This window comes from Tamandua tetradactyla, chromosome 7 (assembly GCF_023851605.1).
Source record: "Tamandua tetradactyla isolate mTamTet1 chromosome 7, mTamTet1.pri, whole genome shotgun sequence".
NCBI lineage: Eukaryota > Metazoa > Chordata > Mammalia > Pilosa > Myrmecophagidae > Tamandua > Tamandua tetradactyla.
In genome coordinates this window covers 87,687,186-87,712,235 of record NC_135333.1, presented here as the reverse complement: position 1 = coordinate 87,712,235, position 25,050 = coordinate 87,687,186, and the positions used below count along the sequence as shown (strand labels likewise).

The 25,050-nt window shown below is 39.7% G+C and overlaps 1 protein-coding gene across 1 annotated transcript in view; it reads left to right on the top strand.

The window, feature by feature from the left end:
• The first annotated feature begins 14,660 nt into the window (after positions 1-14,660).
• The window catches only part of BCAT1 (branched chain amino acid transaminase 1), a 168,394-nt gene continuing 158,004 nt past the window's right edge, over positions 14,661-25,050 (top strand). The window contains exons 1-2 of the mRNA XM_077168221.1: positions 14,661-14,831; positions 15,857-15,928. Of these exons, the coding sequence (XP_077024336.1) occupies positions 14,661-14,831; positions 15,857-15,928 (243 nt within the window). The remainder of the gene's footprint in view (positions 14,832-15,856; positions 15,929-25,050) is intronic.

Genomic DNA, 25,050 nt, shown 5'->3' with positions numbered 1-25,050 from the left:
AATGCAAAAGACAAGGAGACAGTTCTGGAAGCTGCAAGAGAAAAGCAATGTGTCATGTTCAAGGGAATTCCAATAAGATTGAGTGATAATAAGGCAGTGGGTTGAAATACTTAAAGTGCTGAAAGAAAATAACTGCCAATCTAGATTTGTATATCCAGTGAGACGTTCTCTCAAAAATGAGAGAGAGAGTAAGGCATTCTCAGAGAAGCAAAAGCTGAGGGAGTTCATCACTCACTAGATCTGTCCTACAAGCCATGCTAAAGAGTGTGCTTCAGACTAAAAGGAAAGGGCACTAGATAGTGAATCAAAGTGGCAAAAAGAATTATACACCATAGTCAGATGGAATTTATCCCTGGTATGCAATGTTGGTTCAACATAAGAAAATCATTTAATGTAATATGCTACATTAATACAATGAAAGAGAAGAAAAACATCATCATTTCAAGTAATGCAGAAAAGGCATTGGACAAAATTTAGCAGCCCTTCTTGATAAAAACACTGAGAACACTAGGAATAGAAAGAAACTTCCTCAACATGATATAGGGCATATATGAAAAGCCACACCTCACATCCTACTTAATGGTAGAAGACTGAAAGCTTTTCCTCTAAGATCGGGAAAAAGACAAGGATGCCCACTTTCAGCACTGTTATTCAACATTGTACTGGAAATTCTTGCCAGAGCAATTATGCAAGAAAAGAAAAGAAAACACATCCAAATTAGAAAAGAAGTAAAACTTTCACTATTTACAGCTGACATGATCTACATGAAGGAAATCCTGAAAAATCTACAATAAAGTTTCTAGAGCTAATAAACAAATTCAGCAAAATGGTATAAGATCAACTCTCAAAAGCAACAGTGTTTATATACAAAAACAATGAACAATCAAAAGAAGAAATGAAGAAAAATATTTCCACTCACAATAATAACAAAATGAATCAAATATCTAGGAATAAATCTAACCAAGTTTTCTGTGATGTTTTACACAGAAAATTACAAACATGGTTAAAAGAAATCAAAGAAGACCTAAATAAATGGAAGGGCATTCCATCTTCATGGATTGTAAGACTAAATATCATTAAGATGTCAATCTCATCCAAAGCAATTTATGGATTCAGGGCAATCCCAATTAGAATTCCAACAGCCTTCTTTGCAGAAATGGAAAAGCCAATCATCAAATTCATGTGGAAGAGTAAGAGGCCCTGAATATCTAAAGCCATCTTGAAAAAGAAGAATGAAGTTGGAGGACTTACACTTCCTGATCTTAAAACTATAGCAATCAAATCAGCCTGGTATTGGCACAAGGACAGACATAAACCAATGGAATTGAATTGAGAGCTCAGAAATCAACCTTCACATTTGGTCAACTCTGCACAATTGAGAAAGATCAGTCTCTTTAACAAATGGTGCTGGGAAAACTGGGTCTCCATTAAAAAAAAAAAAAAAGTGGGGACAACCAAATCAATAGGCTGAGCCTTCCACCTTGGGGTTCACCCCCATGAAGCTTATTAAGTAGGACAGGCTAAGCCTACTTAAAACTAAGCCTAGAGTCACCCCCAGAGAACTTCTTTTGTCACTCAAATGTGGCCTCTCTCTCTCTCTAAGCCGACACAGCAAGTGAACTCACTGCCCTCCCCCCACTGTGGGACATGACTCCCAGGGGTATAAACCTCCCTGGCAATGTAGGACAGAAATCCTGGGATGAGCTGGGACCAGGCGTCAAGGGATTGAGAAAACCTTCTTTACCAAAAGGGGGAAGAGAGAAATGAGACAAAATAAAGTGTCAGTGGCCAAGAGATTTCAAACAGAGTGAAGAGGTTATCCTGGAGGTTATTCTTACACATTATATCAATATCCCCCTTTTAGTTTAAGGTGTATTAAGAGTGGCTAGAGGGAAGTACCTGAAACTTTAGAGCTGTGTTTTCCAGTAGCCATGTTTTTTGAAGATGATTGTATAATGATATAGCTTTTACAATGTGACTGTGTGATTATGAAAACCTTGTGTCTGATGCTCCTTTTAGCTACGGTATGGATAGATGAGTAAAAAATATGGATAAAAAATAAATAAATAATAGGGGGAACAAATGTTAAAATAAATCAAGTAGATTGAAATACTAGTGGTCAATGAAAGGGAGGGGTGAGGGGTATGGCATGTATGAGCATTGTGTTTTTTCTTTCTTTTGCTGGAGAGATGCAAATATTCAAAAAAAGGATCATGGTGATGGAGAGACAACTATGTGATGATAATGTGAGTCACTGTATACCATGTATAGAATGTTTTTATGTCATGAATGTTTGTATGTTTGTCTGTTAAGGTTTACAATAAAAAATTTTTAAAAAAACACTAAAGAGAGGGAAGAAAAGGAGGAACCCTACCTTACATCTTATACAAAAATAAAAACAACTCAAAATGGATCAAAGACATAAATATAAGAGTCCAAACTACCAAACTCCTAGAAGAAAACATAGAGAAACATCTTTAGGTCCTTGTGTAAGGCAACGGTTTCTTAGGCTTTATACCCAAAGTATGAACAACAACAGAAGAAATAGATTAACAGAACCTTATCAAAATTAAAAACTTTTTGTGCCTCAAAGGACTTTACCATGAAAGTATAATAGGAACCTACACAATGGGAGAAAATATTTGGTAACCACATATCCGATAAAAGTTTAATATCCAAAATATATAAAGAAACCCTTCAACTTAACAAAAGGACAAACAATCCAATTTAAAAATGGGCAGAAGACTTGAATAGATATTTCTCCAAAGAAGATATATGAAGGGCCAGAAAGTACATGAAATGATACCCAACATCATTAGCTATCAGGGAAATGCAGATCAAAGCCACAATGAGGTATCACTTCATGTCCATAAAATTGGCTGCTATTAAGAAAACAGAAAATTTCTGTCATCATGCCAGTTCCCTCTTCAAACTTCCCTTTTCACAACTGCCCTCTCCCTCTTTACAAAAGAATAGCTTTTTTTTTTCCCATTCACTCCAAATTGTCTAGTGGGCTGCAAAAGAAATGGATCAATTAGAATATATGTCAGTAAAAATCTCCTTTAATCAAGATACCATAAATCCACTGCCAGGCTTCATGTCTTTCTTATGGTACATCTGTTCAGGGCAGAGTACGATATTAGAGACAGGAAGTTTGGGTTTTTGTCAGATAGTCTGTATTTAAACTATATTAGAGAGTGAAGCAGCAGATGCAGTGACAATTTCGTTTAAAGGCCTCACCTCCTCCATCTCTTGACTCTTGATGGTCCTGGTCTATGAATCATCAGGAACAGTGAAAAGCATTGACGGTGGCATGCCCTGATTTCATCCATGTGACACACAGCTGAGCTCTGTGCCTTCTCTCTCCATATTAAAATGAGAGTATTTGAGGTTTATAAAAAGCATACTGGCAATGACCAATGTATTGGGTATGCCTTTGCATTCCACCACGAGAAGGCATGGTGAACTCTCATTCCATCTGCGTGTCTGCTGCATACTTTGAATGATCTCAAAGAGAAGGAGGTGATGAGTGCCATATTTCCTTCTGACAGGGAACTGGCACATCTTACAGCAAAAGGAGCAAATCAATCAAAGAGTAATGAGTATTTTATATTTTGCTGAACACATAACACTGTAAAAACAGTTCCATTAACTTTTGGCAAAAGATTACAGTATTTCTATTATTGATAGCCCCTTCCAATATGAAAAACTTAAAATGGCCATAGCCCAAATACCCCTAAAGAGAGGGATAGAAAAATCAAAGGTGATGGTGGAGCTATACAGAGAAGGTAGGGTTTAACAAATGAATATAATTGTTGAATCATTAAATTGATATCTCTTTTAGTCTCCGGTACCTTAGAGCATCTAGAAGTAAAAACCTAAAATTGTGGAATTGTAACCCATGCCAAACTCTGAAATCTGTTCTACAACTAATTGAGGTGCTGTGCTTTGAAATTTATTCCTTTTTTGTAAATATGTTATTTGTCACAAAAAATTTAAAAAAGTCAATTGTGATGATAAAAAAGATTTATGCCTTATAGCCACCTATATTCTGAAGCAGCTAGAAGGAAAAATTTGAGAGGATTGTATGGTAGCTCATGACAAACTCTGCCATCTGTCCTGTAATTACTTGTTTTGTTTTTGTTTTTGTTTTGCATGAGCAGGCAGCAGGAATCAAACCCAGGTCTCCGGCATGGCAGGTGAGAACTCTACCTGCTGAGCCACCCACTGTCCTGTAACTACTTGTTGAAGAGTGCTTTGAAAACTATTGCTTTTTTCTTTCTTTGCTTTGTATATATGTTATATTGTACAATTTAAAAAGTTTAAAAACAAAGATTACTGTATTCCAAAATGCCTATTTTTTACTTTGGTGCATATCTTTTGCTCAGTGTTAATCAATAACCTGTTCTTTTCTCTTTTTTTTTTTTTCATATTTGTATTTACTAAAATTCATTTACCTTAATAACAGTATGTTATGGATTTTATTGTAAATAATGTGCTTGACAGTCATGAATATAACTCAAAATATCTGCCTTGGTACTGGCCCAGTGCTTTTATTTCGCTGATTGTTTCCTCTAAGTAGATTAATATGTACTCTTAAAAGCTGGGCATCTACTTATGTACTGCTGTAAGGTAAATGTTCTCTAGAGCAATCCATAATATAATACGCTGGGCTTTAGAAAATCAGGCTCATTTAATTAGGATTAATTCCTCCCTTTCAAAGGAGATAAAGTGATTCTATTTCTATAAAATGGGAAATTATAATCTCAATTGTTTCCAAACACAAAATGAAATTCTATCTAGAGCCTAGATAGAACCTATCTAGAATATTTCTATCTAAGTGTCTATTTCCTTGTCCAGTTAACATTCGTTTATAAGTTACGTTGCGCTGACTTAGAGTCTTGCCATGCTAAGGATTTACTCTGTGTTTTGAGTAAAATGGGAAGTGCAAATGTGGACGAAGTTCCAGTCAGGATGAGAAAGGAAAGAGAAAGGCGGAGATGAACTCCAAGTAGACAGGCCCATGCCAGCTTAAGCAGAACCCCTCAAACTGGGCTCAGGAATCTACACTTCATCTTTGAGCCCAGTAGGTTTCAGAGTGGAGTGTGCACATCCTGGGAGCGTGCAAGAGAATCCACGGGCACGTGGAAAGAGCATTTTATATTTGTTTTTTTTTTTCTCTAAAAGGAAGAAATGAAATCATACCTATGTTTATCTCCTGTGGATTGACACATGCACCCTCTGCTTACTCTGTGTGCCAGATGGTGATACTGTTGTGCACTCGAGCAGTGGCTTGAGGGGAGAGGAAGAGCAGCCTCTGCTCTGGGGGCTCCTTTGCAGTCCTGCCTTCACTCTCTTTCAGCTGGTTCTGATTTGTGATTCTTCACGTAGGTCAGGTTACAGATATTTCCAGATTATGTCATCTAGTGTTAATCGATAATCCTTTCAAAAGGGACAACTGGCTTTACAAGATTTCTGCAAACAAAACAAAACACATAAATAACATTAAAAAAAATTAGTAATGTAAAAACAGTTTTTGATGTGGCTAAGAAGATGGCTTAACAGGGATATATATGTACTGTCATGATTACTTGCCCTTGTGTATATTAGGCCTTCAGCCAATGATAGAATGACAAAACCCCCATAAGATGTTTAAAAATGCCAGTGAGTTCATGTTTATCTCATTTTTTAAATACCCATTTACGAGTATGACTTATAACTGTATACATTTTAGGTTATTTTCATAACTAAATACATGTTAGGCTTGCATGCTGTTTTGAGTATTCCTGTATAACAAGCCACCCCTAAACTTTGTGGCTTAAAAGCAATTTATTTTTCTCTCTCATGGTTTGTAGGCTGTAAGGGCTCAACTGTGCAGTTTGCCCTTGGAGACTTTCATGCCATCGGTCAGTTGGCTGCGGCTAGAGTCATCTGAAACCGTAGTCTGGCTGGATGGTCAAGGTCACGTGGCTGGCAGTTGATGTTGGCTGTGGGCTGGGAGCTCCGCCGAGGCTACTGAGTGGTGAACCCACACATGGCCTCTCCATGTGGTCTGGGCTTCTCACAGCATGGGGGCTGCGTTCTCAGAGGGAGAGTCCCCAAGGGCATTCTAATAATAAGAAGGAGAGTCCCCAAGGGGATTCTTCTGCCATAGTTTATTGGCCGCAGAGGCAATCCGCATTCAAGAGGTTGGGGAGATAAACTCTACCTCTTGATGCGGTGAGAAGAGCATGAAATGAAAATAATGCTTTGGTCATCTTTGGAAAATATGGTAGGCTACCCTCACTCAAAATTTGTCCCTGATGAGGTATACATTCATAACATTTGGAGATCCCTGCCGTAGGAACTTGGGAGCTGTCAGAATGAGTCTGAATTGTTGGTACTATCACATTCTTTGTGGTAAACTGACCTGGCCTAAAGGTGTTTGAACTTGGGAATTTTAAGTATTCTCTCTGAAAATCCATAAAATGGAACTATGGTGTGTATGTGTGTTGGGGTGGGGGGAGGTGTCTTTTGTGCATTCAATAAGAAAATACCCACGAAGTGCCCCACACATTGTAACTGGTTGCATCAGTGACAGATATTATCATGATTTTAAGCAGGGGAGTGACAAGTTTAGAAAAACTTTTTAGAGAGGACACTCTGATGACAGAATGGAAGATATTTAATGGTGCTAGGTGGGTGACCAAGGATAGAGTCCAAGGGGATCCCTGGGAGCTTGCCATTGGCCAGGAGAGAGGAGTAACAGTGAGGGAGGTAAGTGGGTGGAGAAGAAAAATGTGCAGGCAGAAGACTCAGTGCAACTTGGTGACTTACTGGATAGGGTGAGAAAAGAGAGAAATCTAGAGTGATGCTTTTGTGACTGCTATTTTGCAAGTTTTAATAAGGGACTTGTTACTGCAAATGTGAAATGTTGCTGAAAAGTTGCATGAAAGTCACATTTTTTTTGGTGAATCAATTTTTTATTTATTGTAAATTAAATTTTTATTTTATTATTATTTAAAAATTAACTGCCTATATGCAATATAATTAATATATACAAGCCAGGCACCTTTTATAAATTATGGTCATTTTAGAAAACATGAAAGATGTCATATCATTAAATTTGAAGTAAAATTAGAATATATATATATAGAGAGAGAATATATATATATATCTTCCAGAGTTGCTGTTTTTATTTGGTTAAAGTTTATTAAGGCTTGGCATTAAATGAGCCTGACCAAAACTGAGAATTATTTTGTCAAGACTCCTCGAGGAAAATCTCTTAGAAAACTTTAAGAAAAAAAGAGGACGTGAATATACATGTACGAAAGAAACATATAAAGGCTAATAATTCTTTTTTTTAAATGTGCACCCTCAGGTGGTAGAAATCAAAGAAATGCAGATTAAACCAGTATATTTTCTTTTTCACATCTGTGATTAGAAAAAACACTTTTTTTTTAGAGTGCTGATACACATGCAATGAGTTGGTTCTTATCATACACTAGAGATAGGGGTGTAACCAGGTATGACCTTTCTGGAAAACATTTGGCAATATATATCAAGATTAAGTATACATAAGGTATACATACATTCCCACTTAGTGAACAAGAAGAGTGTTTTATATAGATATAAGCAGATGCTTAATACCAAAAAAAAAAAGAGTCCTTGATGGGTCCGTCATCTTTCCAGAGACGTGAGCTGGGGGATTCTCAGGGCAGGCTAGGAGTATGCCTCATGCATCTCTGATTTCCCAGTGCTGAGCAGGAAGCATGGCAATAAGTGTGAAGTTTAGTTTTCTGACCTAAACTGAACCCTGTTTTTGTTTTTTTTTACAAACTTCATTAAAAAATTAAATATTATTTTTTAAATGAAATAAATGCGATTGTGAAAACCTTGTGTCTGATGCTCCTTTTATCTACCTTATCGACAGATGAGTAAAACATATGGATTAAAGATAAATAAATAATAGGGGGAATAAATGTTAAAATAAATTTAGTAGATTGAAATCCTGGTGGTGGGGAGGGGTATGGTATGTACGAATTTTTTTCTTTTTTCTTTTTATTTCCTTTTCTGGATTGATGCAAATGTTCTGAGAGGAGATCGTGGTGATGAATATACAACTATGTGATGATATTGTGAGTTACTGATTAGATACCAAGAATGGAATGATCATATGGTAAGAATATTTGTGCTTGTATGTTGTTACATTTAAAAAAAATTTAAAAATTAGAAAAAAAGAAATATTAGAAGACGCATATTTTATAAGGTATTATATCTCATATAATATTATTCTGGTCATTAATATACTCTAAGGACTACATATAAATAAATAAATATTGTGATTAAAAAAATTTAATGGAACCATAAAAGCTAACAGTTAATCAGGTGCCATGTATCAGTAAGGATAGGATCTCATAGCTTTATTGAGCAATTCATGAATTGGGCTGCATTTTTTTCTTTTCTTTTTTTATTTATTTTTTGGATGGGAAGGCACTGGGAACCGAACCCGAGTCTCCAGCATGGCAGGTGAGAACTCTGCCCCCTGAGCCACCATGGCCCTGGGCTGCATTTCATTCAGAAACAAGAAGGCAGCTCCATAGAGAAGGGGTGGAAAGGGGAAGCTCATATAGAGCAAATATGGAAGCCAGTGAGGAAATGCTCTGATTGATATTAAATTTCCATTTTACTTAGGGGGAGGGATCTTACAAAGTGGGGAGCAGATACACATTGATTAGTATAGTATGCTTGCCCATTCTGATAAGCACTCTCTACTGGACCAAAACTAATTTTATCACCAGGTATTGCTTAGCAGGGATCCTGTGTGGTGCATTCCATTTTTTGCAGGGCATTGTTTTTGTCTTTTGGAAAAGTCTTCTCAGAAATAGGTCTGGTAATGCCCAATGCAGGTGGCCAGTTTATTTTACTTAACCGTAGTTAAAATTCCAAGGTATGTTAAGCATATAAATTTTTCTTTATTAAAGAACTGCAAGTCAACACATCTACAGAATCCCTACTGTGTGCTTGGCATTGGGACAACAGGGATAATTATATAAACAAAATAAAATAGACATAGTTTCCCCCATCACAAAAATCTGAACAACATTAGTCAAATAATTAGAATAAACATGACAATTATTTTTAAATGGGAAGAATTCTATGGAAATAAATAGCAAAGAACTCTTTGTAGCCTAGATAGGGTTCAGGGATGTAACCCTTGAAGTAGTGTCATTTAAACAGAGAAAGGAAGAATAAGAGAGTAAGGCCAAGGGAAGGAGTGTCTGGCAGATGTGGCCAGCTGTGAGAAGACCTGATATCAGAAAGAAGGACTGAAATAAGTTAACCGTTTGGCTGGAAAGAGGAGAAAAAGATGAGCTGAAGAGTCAGGAGACAGATTTTGGGCAGCGGTAGGGATGAACTGCTAAGGTGTTTGGAAACAAGGGTGATGTAAAAGCCTTGTTGAGTTTTCAGCCAGTAAGAGATATGATCAGATTTGCATTTTTAGGCCACTTCTCGGTTTCTGAATGGCTTAAAAGGAAGCCAGACTGGAGGCTGCAAGGATATTTGTAGGAGTGGTTGATCACTTGGATATGTTTGAAGGACCACCCTTATGTTTCTAGCTAGGCCACCCAGTAAGAGTTAGTAACTCAGGGTCTATAGGCTAAATATGACCTATGGCCTGTTTTTACAAATAGTTTTATGGGAACACAGCCATGCTGATTTTGTCACATATTGTCTGTAGCTGCTCTCATGATCCAATGGAAGATTTGGGTAGTAGCAGGAAAGACCTTATGGCCCACAATGCCCAAAAGATTTAAGATCTGGCTGATAAAAGAAAAACTCTTCATGCAATTTAGGATCTCACAGCTTTATTGGGCAATTCATGTTTCTGGCAGCATCCCATTCAGAAAGTAGAAGGGTGTTCCACCGAGGGCTTAGAAAGAGAAACTCACGCAGAGAAAACATGGGAACAAGTGAAGAAATGTTCTGATTGGCTGACATTGTTTATTTTAATAGGGAAGTCTTACAACTGATTGGCTGACATTGTTTATTTTAATAGGGAAGTCTTACAAAGTAGGGAGCAGATATACATTAATTAATATGGTATGCTTGCCCAATCTGATAAGCTATCTTTACCAGATCTCAATTTGTTTTATCACCATGTGTTGCTTATCATCAACCCTGTAGGGTATGTTCCATTTTTTTCAGAAAATCCCTACAGGTCAATTGTTTCTTCTTCTGGAGAAGCTCTTTATGGAAAAGGATCCTCTGCAGACGAAGCCCAAAGCAGCTGGCTATTTTATTTCACTTACCAGACCCTTCATAGAAAATGTTTGCCGACTGGGCTAGATGATCATTACCAACATTTACTGAGGGATTAAAATGTTTTAGGCATTATTCTAAGTGATTTACATATGCTACATTTATGATCATCTAGCCCAGTGGTTAGAATCCCGTTTTACAGATCAGAAACCAGAGGCAGATCATTCTCATTTCACATCTGTAGCTTCAATTACCACCTACAGCTGATGACTTACCAAAGGTTTACTGCTAATATGGACATTCCCTCTGACCTTCAAATAGGTTCTCTAACAGCCTGTTATATAGGTAAGCTACAAATCAACCTCTTTGCTTTTCCACTAGAACCATGTCATCTTTCCGTGTTACATTTTTCTTTATGAATATGAGCAAGGCAGAATCCAAGGAGTCCTCCTTGACATTTCTCTTTCCCTTGTCCCTCATAGTCCTTCGATTTACAGATTGGTAAAATCTGGCTGCTTCTTTCCCCCGTATCACCTATCATCAGCCAAGTCCAATTTATTCATAGGATCCTCCCATGTGAGATTCTGCAATAGTGTCTTCAATCCTATTCCTCTCTAGCCTGGCCTCCTCCAATCTCCACTCTGCACCCAGAATGAACCTGCCATTTCCTGTTCCTCCCCTCCCCCACCTAGCCCTTAAAGCTTCACTGGCTATTCTTGCTTAGGTTAAACTAAATTAAAAACTCTTAAAGACAGAGCTGCGTAACATGACATGTAAGTAGAGTGATTAATATGCCTGGTTTATTCCTGCTGTCCCTATAAGTAGCACTTCTTAAATGAAAAATTATATGGTTAATCTACTGGGGAGAAAAAGTTGTATTTCAGTGGAAAACTATGCAAACCTTTTGATTATCTGATTCTGAGCCCATGGGAGCTTGAATTGTTTTTGAGTTGTGTTCTAGTTTGCTAGCTGCCCAAATGCAATATACCAGAAATGGAATGACTTTTAAAAAGGGGAATTTAATAAGTTGGTAGTTTACAGTTCTAAGGCCGAGAAAATGTCCCAATTAAAACAAGTGTATAGAAATGTCCAATCTAAGGCATCCAAGGAAAGATACCCTGGTTCAAGAAGGCTGATAGAGTTCAGGATTTCTCTCTCAAGTGAGAAGGCACATGGCAAATGTGGTCAGATTTCTCTCTCATCTGGAGAGGCATGTGGCAAACACAGCATCATCTGCTAGCTTTCTCTCCTAGCTTTCTGTTTCATGAAGCTCCCCAGGAGGCATTTTCCCTTCTTCAGCTCCAAAGGTCGCTGGCTAGTGGACTCTCTGCTTCTCATGGCTACATCATTCTCTGATCTCTCTGCATCTCCCGCTTTCTCCAAAATGTCCTCTTTTATAGGATTCCAGTAAACTGATCAGGACACACCTGTAATGGGTGGAGACATGTCTCCTCTTAATCCAGTTTAACAACCACTCTTGATTGAGTCATATCTCCAGGGAGATGATCTAATTAAAGTTTCAAATATACAATACTGAATAGGAATTAGAAGAAACGGCTACTCCACAAGATTGTGTAGGATTAAATCATGGCTTTTCTAGGGTACATAAATCCTTTCAAACTGGCACAAGCTGTGTAAACTGTAGATAATTTATAGAAATGCAATGTAATTCTATCTGTAAATCTGCAAATAAATTCTGAATGTCAAGGTTCGATTGATTTCTCTCCCCCACTCTAGAAGCCAGTTTTGCAATCTTATGCAAATTTATTTCAGTATTTCTGATCTATAAATATGTCTGTTCTTCAGATTCTCCTTTGAATCAGTTTAACAAATTTCTGGTAACGATATTAAATAATAAGTTAAATTCTTTAACATGAGAACTCATATTAAGCTCATATTTGTAGGACCATCATGATTTTACCTTTTTTTTTTAATTATGAATTCCCTATTCCCCACTCCCCCTGCATCCCCAGTAACCCATATTCTAGACTCTGACTCTGTGAATTTGCTTATTCTACTGTTTTCCTATCAGTGAGATCATACAATATTTGTCCTTCTGTGTCTGGCTTATTTCAGTCAAAATGATTTCTTCAGGGTTCATCTATGTTATCACATATGTCAGAACTTCAGTCTCTTTTTCTTTTACAGTTAAGGATATTCCATCGTCTCTATATCCCACATTTTATTTATTCATTGGTTGATGGACAACCAAGTTGATTCCATCTTTTGGCAATTGTGAATAAAGCCACTATGAATATTGGTATGCAGATATCTGTTAGAGCCCCTCTTTTCAATTCTTTTGAAGTAGAATTGCAGTCATAAGCCTTTTATTATTATTATTTTAATTAACCTTAGGTCTATAGGCACAAAATAGTTGGAGACATGTTTACCCTCATAATCTTGCTCTGTACCCAGATCCCTCTGCTTTTCTCCAATCCAGACATTCTGGCTATTATTAGGTCCCTTGTAATCACAGTGTTCCTTCATTCTCCAGAGCTCTTCAGTTCGCCTGAAACACACTTTCTTCCAGAATAGTCTTTACCTCTTTTCTCTTAGGTGATTTTTCTAATCCTGCTCAAAGATTGCAGTTCAAGGATCACTGGATGGAAAGTCTTTCCAGGCCTTTCTAACTAGATTACATTCTATTCTAAGAGGCTCTAATAGCACTACATTTGCAATTTTACATTTGCTTGTTGGATTAGTTAACACTTTTTTAAAAAAACACAATTAACATTTTTCTGTCTGACCTGGGGCAGGCCAAGATGATGGGATAGAGAAGATGCTCACTTCATTAGCCCCAGCAACTAGCCCAGTGCCTTTGCAAATGGTAAATATTTACAGCTTTAGGAGAGAGGTGGGCTGAAAATGTTTGGGAATCATTAGCATATAGAAGCAAAACGTTGGTTTGACCAAAATAAAGGCTATAGGGACCTTATTTAGGTGGAATTATAGTCACTTGAAAGTGGGAGGAAATAGAAACAGTTAATACAAAAGGCACTTTTACAAAGTTTGTCTCTGAAAGGAATGAAAGGTTTGGCACTGTGATAATTCTTGCATCATACATGCATTCTTTTTTTTTTTTCATACATACATTCTTGACTGATTGAAAATGGAAGAATTACAGGTAGCACTTGAAACAGCAAAAAATCGGACTTTTCCCCCAATTTGTGTATGCTTGAAAAAAACTATAGGCTTTGAACGATTATCTGGTACAGACAGACTTTTCAAATGCAAATAAATTGCTTCTAACTCTTTGACCAAGAGTTTCTTAAGAAACCCCTACTTGGGCGGGGGTTGCATAGTGGAGACCCTGAGATTTACTTGGCGTCCACGCTTTATTCATTTTTTAAATTTTGATTTAAAAATTCTATGAAAAGAGACTCCCATTCTCCAGCGACTGTCGCCACGCGCCATGTTGTCACATGACCTGCTTGGGCTCAGTGGTCTTTGGAACTTGAGAGTCCAGCCCAGCATTAAGCTTTTCTATCTCTTTTGTAAGGGGGAGGCGGGCGGTAGGAGGGAAGAGCGATTTTTTTTCCTTGGCGCGAAATCAATTTCAAAACTAGGCGGTATTTAACCGCTTCTACCTAAAATAAACTGTCGTCTCCCATTTCCAAGATCAAGTCAGCCCGTAACCACTTCCTATGAATTTAAAAACCGTGGAGGCTTATAATTTAAGCTGTCGTTGCTCCGAGACAATGCAGCAAGAGACCATAGCTAATCCCTCCCATCTTTCTTCTACCTTTCTAAACCGAGTAGTGTTTTAAACGTCACTTTACCAGTCCTCTTTCTAAATATTTTTATCACAGGCCTACATCAGAAAACCGTCCAAACAGTACGACTGGAAACTCTTTATGGTCTATTTTGCCTAGAAAGAATGAATGGCTGCATTTAGGTGACTGCTCAGGCTCAACTGATAGAAGCAGTTACTAGGGAATGTGAGCGTAGTGGCTCCGCAGCACCCGGAGCTACAAACCCGAGTTTCGACCTGCGTTGGTTGCGCGAGGAAACCTTAAATTCGTATTCCTTTCTCTCCCTAAAGTTTGCATGTAGGGGTCGGTGGCGAACCGAAGCCTACACGCAAATGCTAATTAATCTCCGGCTGCAAACTCTCGGGGGCGGGGAGAGGTGGGTGGGTGAGGGCAGGTGGACAAAAACTGCTTCTTACGGATTTCAACCCGAATCTGCGGAAATCTCTCCCTGAGGTTTCCCTTCGTCTTGGCGGAGACGTGCTTCTGGCCTCCTGCCTAAAGGCCGTTCAGTAAATAATGCTGCGGAGTGTCTGCATTGAAGAGGCGCTCGCTTGCGGCGTGTAATCTCGAGCCCCAGGACAAGACCCGGTGGCGGGGACCGCAGCTCTGATTTTCCCGATTCAAGAAAAGAGGGGGAGGAAACCGTTACAGACTCCTCCACCAGTGATGTTGGAGGGGGCCTGTCGTTTCCCGCGCCTGGCTCTGGCAGCGCAACCCAGGCGGGTGACACAGCGCGCCTCGCGGGCTGTATTCAGCTGCGCGCTGCGTGCAGCCCTGCGCTCCCGGAGCCTCTCCACCGCCAGCCCGCCTGCCGCCGTCGCGGTCCCCGCGCGCCAGGCACCCCAACCGTGGCCCTGGCGGAAGGAGGGGGGATTGGAACCTGGGTCTCCAAAGCTTGCGGGCCTGGCCGTGCGCATTGCTGGCGGTCCTGCATGATCTCGCTTCGCCTCGCACGCCGTGTTCCGCCTCCATCGAGACATCTCCTCCTCTCCCACCTTTGCCCCAAATCTAGAATCCCAGTCAGCGAACCCCTCTTCTCGGAGAGGCCCGCGCCGGCCAGGTTTCACAGCCGCTGAGTGACCCGCTCCGGAGCGCGGCGTGGACCGCCACCTGGGACGTGAGGGGTCACCATGGAAGCCGCTTTCAGGGAGGAGCTGGGCGCGGGATCCCGCGTGCCTCCGCCGCACCCAAATATTTCCCTACCGCCTTCTTCGTCCCCACTCCTCCCTCCTCCCGCGGTTATTTAGCCGATTGGGTGATTTTTGTTTTTTAACGTAATGTCTGCAACCATTTTCCAATTCGTAGCCTTCCATGTGTCTTTACCTGTCATTTAAATCTCTCTGCCCTCTCCTCCCCCATTCCCATCCTTAACTTGTGGTATTTGGTGTCGACGCGCCTGCACGGGAGGACCCTACCCTCGGAGAAAATGGTTCTGACCAGTCCCCATTCCTTTCCCCGGCTTGCTATTGTGCGCCAGTGATTGACAAGACCACGAGGCTGAGCGCGCCCAGGAGATTTTTCTATAAATGGCTTAAAAATCTAGTTGAGTCTATTTATTCGGATCTGAGACAATTGCATTGCTGTTCTTGGCTGGTGAGCCGTGGCTCTATACAGTTAACCTGGAATTTAACAAGTCTGCATAAGCCAGCGCAGGAGGACAAAAATAGCCGCCACCTCGCGTAGGGTAGACTGTGGGGCTGCTCTCACAGGACGCTCTTATCCGCGGCGTCTGCCTGATCCTCCTTTTCCTGTTTGCCTGGATTCCGGAGCAGAGCACGGGGTGTAATGGTGAGTTATATTGACTATCCAGGTTCCGGTTACCCACCTGGTTTTACTTAATGGAGATTTAATTCTTCTTTAAGGACTGCAATCACGGCTGCTCGGCAGGATGTACTGGAGAAGAAAGAGCAAAAGAGGTGATGGAGGCTTTTAAGGTGAGTTGTTTGCCAGAGCTTAAGGGTCTGAAACAGGGTTCAATGGAGTAAATCCATTTTTTTGTTGTTGAGATTTGGGGGCATTTTTACTGTGTGGGTAATAAAATAGTTTAGCTATGCTTCTAGGCATTTTAAATTCTACTGTTAGGGGGAAAAAATCATTGGTGGAGAGGAAATACATTCATTCATCATATCTAAAATTACCTAGAAGTTAATTGCTTATTTTATTTAACGAATAATTGATTTTCCTTTGAAAACAACCAATTAGCAAAAATTAAACTAGACTTTAGACCTACGTTCCACTTGTGGAAACAAGTGAACTCGGGATTTTTCCCTGTAAACAGCACATGATGTTTTACAGTAAAAGTATTGCATTTCCTTCTTTTCTCACTAGTGGAGTTTATATATTAAATAATCTCAAACCTCACAGAGAATCTTGAGGAGCAAATGAGACAGCCCTGTAAAAGAAGTACTTTGAAAATCAAAAAAGTCCAAATGTAAGAGGTATGGTTTGCTTTATAAGTCATTATCACCATGTCCACCATCCCTTTGGAGGTTTTTGTTTCTTGATGTCTTCTGCTGTCTTGCTGCCTGTATCAGTCACTGTCAATTGTCATTCACAAGACAGAGCGTCCTAATGATCTCACATCCTGGCAAGCTTCAGAGAGAGAAGGAAACTTGACTCATCAATTTCACACATACCCACTGCTTACCATGTGCCAGGGACTGTGCTTGTTGTTGGAAATCTAAAATTAAATTTAAAAAAATTCATTTATTTATTTTTTATTTATGATACATAACCACATACAAACACAGACATTCTTATCATATGATCATTCCATTCTTGTTATATAATCAATAACTCACACTATCATCACATAGTTGTATATTTATCATCGTGATAATTTCTTAGAACATCTGCATCAATTCAGAAAGAGCAATAAAAAGAAAACAGAAAAAAATTCATACATACCAATACCCCTTATCCCTCCCCTTCACCGATCACCAGCATTTCAATCTACTACATTTATTTTAACATAAAATTAAATTTAAGACAAGTTCTCTGCTCTCAAGGATTTTTTTTAAACCAAAATGTAATAGAATATGGTTATTCATTTACTAAATATGTGAATTTTATTTATCCGTGTTATTTTCAGCCCTTTAAAGATAATATCCTCCATAAGGCTATGTCTGCTCTGCTGTTCTATGAAGACAAAGCTCTAAAACTATGGCGGGGGTGGGCTTGGCTATCGAGATACAGATGTCTGAAAGAATGAGAGAAAAGGGACTCCTATTTAATAATCTCTAAGGCTCATTTTATACAGTAAATAAAATCCTCAAAAAGTAAAGGTATATAAAAATTTCCAAATTGCATGACAAATGCAAGAAAGACCTTTGTTCTTAGGAGAATCCTTTGTAAAGTGAAGAATTAATTCATAAATGATCTCTTTGTTAGCTTGGATTTCGCTATTTTGGGCTTTAAAGGGCATGTCAAAATCTGAGTTATGACGTTTGGATGTACTCTAAATGTATGTGTGATGAAGCAAGTGAAAAATGGATGATTTGAGGGAGAAGAATGGTGGATTTTATAGGACTGTTTTTGCTTCATTTACCCTGATTTATAACATTTACATTGCCTTTTGGGTCTCATGGTAGTTTTCATATTAGTCTCCTTATCCATTATTTTGGTGTTGTCATATTAGTACACAGTCCTGTTAAAATAATTAGATACCTTATTTCTATGTGCTAGAGCATCTTTCTGTGGACTGGATGGCCATCTTTCTTTGAAAGAGGTCAGCCATCTGTTTCTTCCAATTGCCTCTGCCCTTGCTTAGTTCTCCAGACTGCAACACTCCCAGTCTGTAATTTTCTTCAAAGCTCCTCTTTAAAGTCAAATATCACAGCATATCTGGACATTGCACCAGAGGCTTTCTAAACAGAGTAAGAAAAATGTACAGGAAGTGACTGTAGAGCAGTTATTACATTTCTGATACAGTTGTTAGGCAGAGTTAGTTTTTGAAAAGTTTACAGGTTGTGGCAAATACAAAGAAGTACAAATATGATGCACAGTAATGAGCAAAAGGTGTTGGCTGAAGGCTGCCTCATAGTCTTTAGATGTTTTCAACCCAGTTGCACTGCCTTGGCTGTGGGGTTCCCCATTTCAGAGCAAATGCTAACCCAAGTTTGCATTCTGAAATAGAAAATTGCTGTTTTTAGTATACCCTGTTTCTGCCCGTATTTCTTGCCATTCACAATCTAGTCATTGTGGCATTCCAAATTCTTCCCCAACAACCTGGTGTGAAACATGGTGACGTGGATCAGATCAGATGGCCTATCAGCCTAAAAATCTGTCTTCGCAAGTGTGAGGAGTTCAGTTTTCGTGGATTTAAACAAGGAGAAATGGCGATGTTACCATGACAATAACAAGAATAAGCGACTATAATTTACAAATGTAAGGGAGTAGTGCTGTGTAGATGTAGGCTGGCCTTTACCAGAACAAGTCGGCGGTTATTGCTGAGCTGATTCAAACTCCTTCAATTAACATTAGGGGGTTCCCTTTGTTGCTTAAAGTTGAAAAGCCGAATAAAGGGGGTACAAGTGAGGGTCAGTCACAAGGGTTTTGCAATCACAAGGTCCCAAGATAAAAGACTATTTAGTTTACAATCATTATTACGATTCAGCGATTTCAGGTATTTCTTTCTGGCTATTCTAAGCCACTAAGAAGTCAAAAGAAATATCCATATAATGATTCAGTAGTCATAATCATTCGTTAAATCCTGATTTCTTGGTTACATTGACAGGGAAGAGATGCAGGATATTTGCTATTGAAAGGGCCGTAGAAATAGAGGGAAACAGATTTATTTAAAGAGATAGTTTAGAAATACAAGTGTCTGGATTCAATCATTGATATGCGAAAAGGATTGGGAGACTATTGTGAGACTGATAAATAACCGTAAAAGTAAAAAAGATACAAAGAAAATATAGGGAAAACAAAGAGAATTTAATAGGGTAGTGAGAGTGGTAAACAGGGCAGATGTGGGGAATGTTGTCATTTTTCTTCATGGTAGAATTTTAAAATAACATAAACATGCATTACTCTTATCAAGTGAGTCAAGAATTAAAAAAGTAAAAAAAAGAAAGTAATATGAATATTAAAAATAAGCAGGTTTGGGGGAAAATATTATGTGTTCTGTTTTAGATATGTTCAGTTTGACTTAACAGAAGTCACGTGATTGCAAAAGAGTGCATGGCTTTAGGTAAGAAATCACAAATTATCTAGAGATTGAATATCTTAAGGCAGTGCTCTCAGCCCTCCTGGGAATTAAAAGTCCCTGGAGAGCTTTATACAAACAGAGATCTGAGTCCCACTCTTAACATTGTGTTTCACTGGTCATGGGCATGGGTGTTTTAAAAAGCAACAACAAACAAAGTTGAGCCAGATGGCTCAACTGAGTAGCTAGTGTTGGGAACCATCAAGTTGATGAGATCTTCGAGAAAGTGTGATGTGATTCTCAATCCTGTCTACACAGAAGAATCACCTGGGGGAACGTAAAGATACCTTCTCTGCCCCACTCCTCCAAGGTTCTGATTCATCCAGAAGTGAAAGCGTTCTAGATTAGTGGTTTTTAAAAACTCCACGGTGGATTCCAGTATGTGGCCAGAGTTGAGAATCAGAAAAGTAGAGGGAGAAGTATAGAGACCAAAGAGAAAGCCCAACATTACACAGATTCTTTTATATTTTACCTCAAGTTAAACTATCCTACCCCCTTTCAACCTTCCTCCTGTATAATTTTAAAATAGGAAGAAATTAAGTCATGGTAGCCATGCCTTTAGTGTTATCCTCAATAGCTATTCAAATTGGCTGTGATAGAGAAATGAATGAGTATTACTTTAATTGGCAGCACCCAATTATAAAGATTCTTAGAGAAATAAGTAAGATGAATTATAGTTTCAGTTGCAGAGAGCTAGAGCTCATGGAGAACTGGAATTGTTGGAATGTTGGTCAATGTACAGTGGAGGACTTATCTCCACCGCACCACATTCCATTTTTTGGCGACCATAGTACCTCTGTGACTGTCTCCCACCATTACACCCCCCACTTTTCCCTCATTCCAACCATTCTCAGCTCCTTGCTATTTCCTGAGGCTGTTAAACATGTTGCCACCTCAGGACCTTTGCACTCGCTGCTTCCTCCACCTGTAATACTTTGCCTATACATACCTATAAGGCTTGCCTTTTCTCTTCATTCAGGTCTGTGTTCAAATGTCACCTTAACGAGAAAGCTTCCCTAATCCTTCTGTCTAAAGTAAGCATTTCCTAATCCTTCCATCTAAAGTAAGCATTCTCTCCCTCACATTATCCCCTTAAACTGCTTTAATTTTCTTCATAGCATTAATCACCTCCTGACATATTTCTTTCTTCTCCCATTTCTTTTCATTTGGAGGGTGGGGGCTTGTTTTGTTCCCTGATATTCCTCAGGGCCTAGAACATTACAGGCACATAGTAGTTCAAAATATTAGGTTGAATGAATGAGTAACACTTGCTCTCGGCAGTGACTGTCATGGCTGATGGTGAGCTTACTCAAGAAGGAAGGACTCGACCACGTGCATCTTGGTATCTCTTGTGTTTACTTAGCGCAGTGCTTGAGCCACGGTGCTGGTATAATCAGTATTTACTGAGTTAATAAAAAGGCAAAATATTAAGAATATTTAAGCAGATGAGGAAGAAAGAGGATCCAGGGAAAGAAAAAAGGTAAAAGGAAAACAGGACACTGCACTCAATATGTTTCACATAAAGCAAAAAAGCATGGAGACTCATTAAAAGAATCACCCTACAGTTGTTTAATAATGAGGTGGGAGCCATAGTATTGATTTTAAAATATCCTATTCACTTGGTCATTAAAATAGAGTTATGTCCCATTGCTTATTCATTTTATGGCAGAAAGAATTATAGGAGAGCTTAAGAAACCATAGAGGTCTAAGGATGAGCTAATGATAGGACTAGAAGCTGGCAGGGGGAATTGGTGAATTCCTATACCATTGAAGAAGCATGCAAATTTTTGGTTCTGTCATTGAAAAAAATGCCAAAGATGGCTGCCTTTGCGACGTTTAAAATGTATCCAGAATTCAGAAGCAAAAAAAGGTCACAACTTCTTACACTCTGTCCTATCCATTTTCCCTCATTCTCATCTTTCTGTTTTTATTTTGTATCTTTCTTCCTGTTTTACCAATAAACTTTTACCAGTGGACTTAATAGAAGGAAATTTGCATTGTTTGTACTTACGTTTGTAATTAATATGGTTCCAAACTTTTCTGTGCCCAGGATTGCCCATCCGCTAAAAAAGAAAACCAAAGTAAAATCACACTGCTTCATTGTACCAGAATACTGTAAAACTATTCATGTAATAAAAGTTTGTGTTGGAATTTCACTCACTTTAATTAAGATCCTGGCCACCGCCTGTGGGTGAATGAATCTGCATTCATAAGGAGAGGTTTCTGAGAGCAGCCAAACATTATTTTCAATATTTGAGATAACTGTTCCTGTTATGTATATCCAGGACTGTGCTAGGATTGGACATATATAATGTCATGGTTAGGGACAGGTGTCAACTTGGCCAAGTTATGGTACCTGTTCATCTGATTGGGCAAGCGCTGGCCTGTCTGTTGCAATGAGGACATTTCATAGGATTAGGTCATGATCACACCAGCTACATCCACAGCTGATTCCATTTGTAATCAGCCAAAGGGGAGTGTCTTTTGCAATTAGTGATGCTAAATCCAATCATGGGAAGCCTTTTAAGGAGGACTCAGAGGAGACAGGTAGCATTCCTGCTTTGGCTGGTGAGCCTCTCCTGTGGAGTTCATCCAGGCCATCCATTGGAGTCATCGGCTTCGGAGCCTGCCCTGTGGATTTTGGACTCTGCGTTTCTACGGTCACGTGAGACACTTTCATAAATTTTATATTTGCAAGTGTTCCCTGTTGATTCTGTTTCTCTAGAGAACCCTAACTAATACATCTTGGTACCAGGAGTGGTTCTTAAGGAACAGAATCTTAAAAATGGGTTTTTATGAATGGTTTTCTACTCTGACTGGGCTCAGAGACACTAAGGACTCTGATTCACGTAATCAGAATGACACTCCCAATCCATGGACTGAGTTGGCAAAGGAGATAGTCAAAATATCATCATTCGATTCTCCTAATGCTTCGCTTGTACGAAGCCAGACTCTGGGGGATAATGTTTTTGACACCTTTACAGAGTTTTGTAGAAATAAGAGTTATAGAGATGTTGGTTGGTTGTTGTTAGATACACTGTCTACATTAAAGGGTAAAAGGGATGGGCTTAAAGCTTCAAACAAGAAGCTTAAGTGCCGTCTGAAAGATGTAGAGGTTTCTATGAGTATCCTGAAGGAAAATTTTATTTCCTGTAGCCATTGACTTGAGATCTCTGAAAATCAGACTCAGAATCTTATTGTTAGAGTAGCAACTTTACAACGTAAACTGAAATCTCAGTCTTGCATGGTGTCTGCCGTTAAAGTGAGGGCATTGATTGGAAAGGAGTGGGACCCTGAAAAATGGGATGGTGACATATGGATTGATAATGATGTTGGGGGTGAGGTTGAAACCCTAGACCATGCTGAGCCTTCTTTAGATAACCCTGTAATAATCTGCCCTGAGGACATAGCCGCCCCACCTCCACCCTGCCTTGAGGAATTGGCCACCCAACCTCCTCCTGAAGGGATTAGCCCTAGAGTTATTAATCCTGTTTCACCAGATGAAACTGCAAATGAAAGCCCTGAAGCAAATGGCTTGGAAGATATTTCTAATTCTTTTCATGACCCACCCCCACCACCCCTCATTTCTTCTAGACCTATAACTAAAGTCCCAACAGGCCCCTAAAGGTGAGGTACAAAGTATCACACATGAGGAGGTACGTTATACTCCAAAAGAACTGTGTGAGTTTTCCAATTTATATAGACAGAAATCAGGGTAATATGTGTGGCAATGGATTTTAAGAGTGTGGGATAATGGTGGGAGGAATATAAGGCTGGATCAGGCTGAATTTATTGATATGGGCCCACTAAGCAGAGATTCTGCATTCAATGTTATAGCTAGAGCAGTTAGAAAAGGTGTTAACAGCTTGTTTGGGTGGTTGGTTGAAACATGGATCAAAAGGTGGCCAACATTACCTGAGGTTGAAATGCCAGAACTGCCCTGGTATAATGTAGATGAGGGGATCCAGAGGCTTAGAGAGATTGAGATGTTAGAGTGGATTTATCATGCAAAGCCTGCTCTTACACCCCAGGAATGTCCAGAGGATGCACCTTTTACCAGAACAGTGAGAAATAAGTTTGTGAGACTAGCACCATCATCCCTCAAGAGCTCTGTGGTTGCACTTCTCTGTAGGTCAGATATTACTGTAGGAACTGCTGTCACTGAGCTGGAATCCTTAAACACAATGGGGATGACAGGATCCCGAGTTGGCAGAAGCCAGGTGGCAGCACTTAATCACCAAAGACAGGGTAGACGCGGGTATTATAATAGACAACAAACTCAAAGGAGGCATCAAAATTATATGACACGCAGAGATTTGTGGCATTGGCTAGTAAATCATGGGGTGCCTAGAAATACAATGGAAGGGCAGTCTACTAAATTCTTGTTGGAGCTGTATAAACAAAAGAGTTCTAGGTCAAGGGAACAGAAGTCTAACCTGAATTACAAAAACACAGAGTCACGGCCCCTTAATCAATTTCCAGACTTGAAACAGTTTACAGACCCTGAGCCCCTTGAATGAAGGGGAGGCCAGGTCCCTATGGGGAAGAAATCTGTTACACTGCCACAAATTTATACTGTTAACCTTCCTCTAAGTCTTCCCCAAGGAGACCGACGGCCTTTTACCAGGGTAACTGTGCATTGGGGAAAAGGAAATGATCAGATATTTCGGGGATTATTAGACACTGGTTCAGAAGTGACATTAATTCCAGGGGACCCAAAACATCACTCTGGACCACCAGTCAGAGTGGGGGCTTATGGAGGCCAGGTGATCAATGGAGTTTTAGCTCAAGTCCGTCTCACAGTGGGTCCAGTGGGCCCCCGGACCCATCCTGTAGTTATTTCCCCAGTTCCAGAATGTATAATTGGCATAGACATACTGAGCAACTGGCAGAATCCCCACGTTGGTTCTCTAACTCGTGCAGTGAGGGCTATTATGGTGGGAAAGGCCAAGTGGAAGCCACTAGAACTGCCCCTACCAAGCAAAATAGTAAATCAAAAGCAATACCGTATTCCTGGAGGGATTGCAGAGATTACTGCCACTCTTAAGGACTTGAAAGATGCAGGGGTGGTGATTCCCACCACATCCCCATTCAACTCTCCTATTTGGCCTGTGCAGAAAACAGATGGGTCTTGGAGAATGACAGTGGATTATCGTAAACTCAACCAGGTGGTAACTCCAATTGCAGCTTCTGTTCCAGATGTAGTATCATTGCTTGAGCAAATCAATACATCCCCTGGTACCTGGTATGCAGCTATTGATCTGGCAAATGCTTTTTTCTCAATAGCTATTAGTAAGGACCACCAGAAACAGTTTGCTTTCAGCTGGCAAGGTCAGCAATATACTTTCACTGTCCTACCTCAGGGGTATATCAACTCTCCAGCCCTATGTCATAATCTTGTTCGCAGAGACCTTGATCGTTTCTGCCTCCCGCAAGACATCACACTGGTCCATTATATTGATGATATCATGTTGATTGGACCTAGTGAGCAAGAAGTAGCAACTACTCTAGATTTACTGGTAAGGCATTTGCGTGTCAGAGGATGGGAGATAAATCCAACAAAAATACAGGGGCCTTCCACCTCAGTAAAATTTCTAGGTGTCCAGTGGTGTGGGGCATGTCGAGATATCCCTTCTAAGGTGAAGGATAAATTGCTGCATCTGGCCCCTCCCACAACCAAAAAAGAGGCACAACGCCTGGTTGGTCTTTTTGGATTTTGGCGACAACATATTCCTCATTTGGGTGTGCTACTCCGGCCCATTTATCGAGTGACCAGAAAAGCTGCTAATTTTGAGTGGGGACCTGAACAAGAGGAGGCTCTGTGACAGGTCCAGGCTGCTGTGCAAGCTG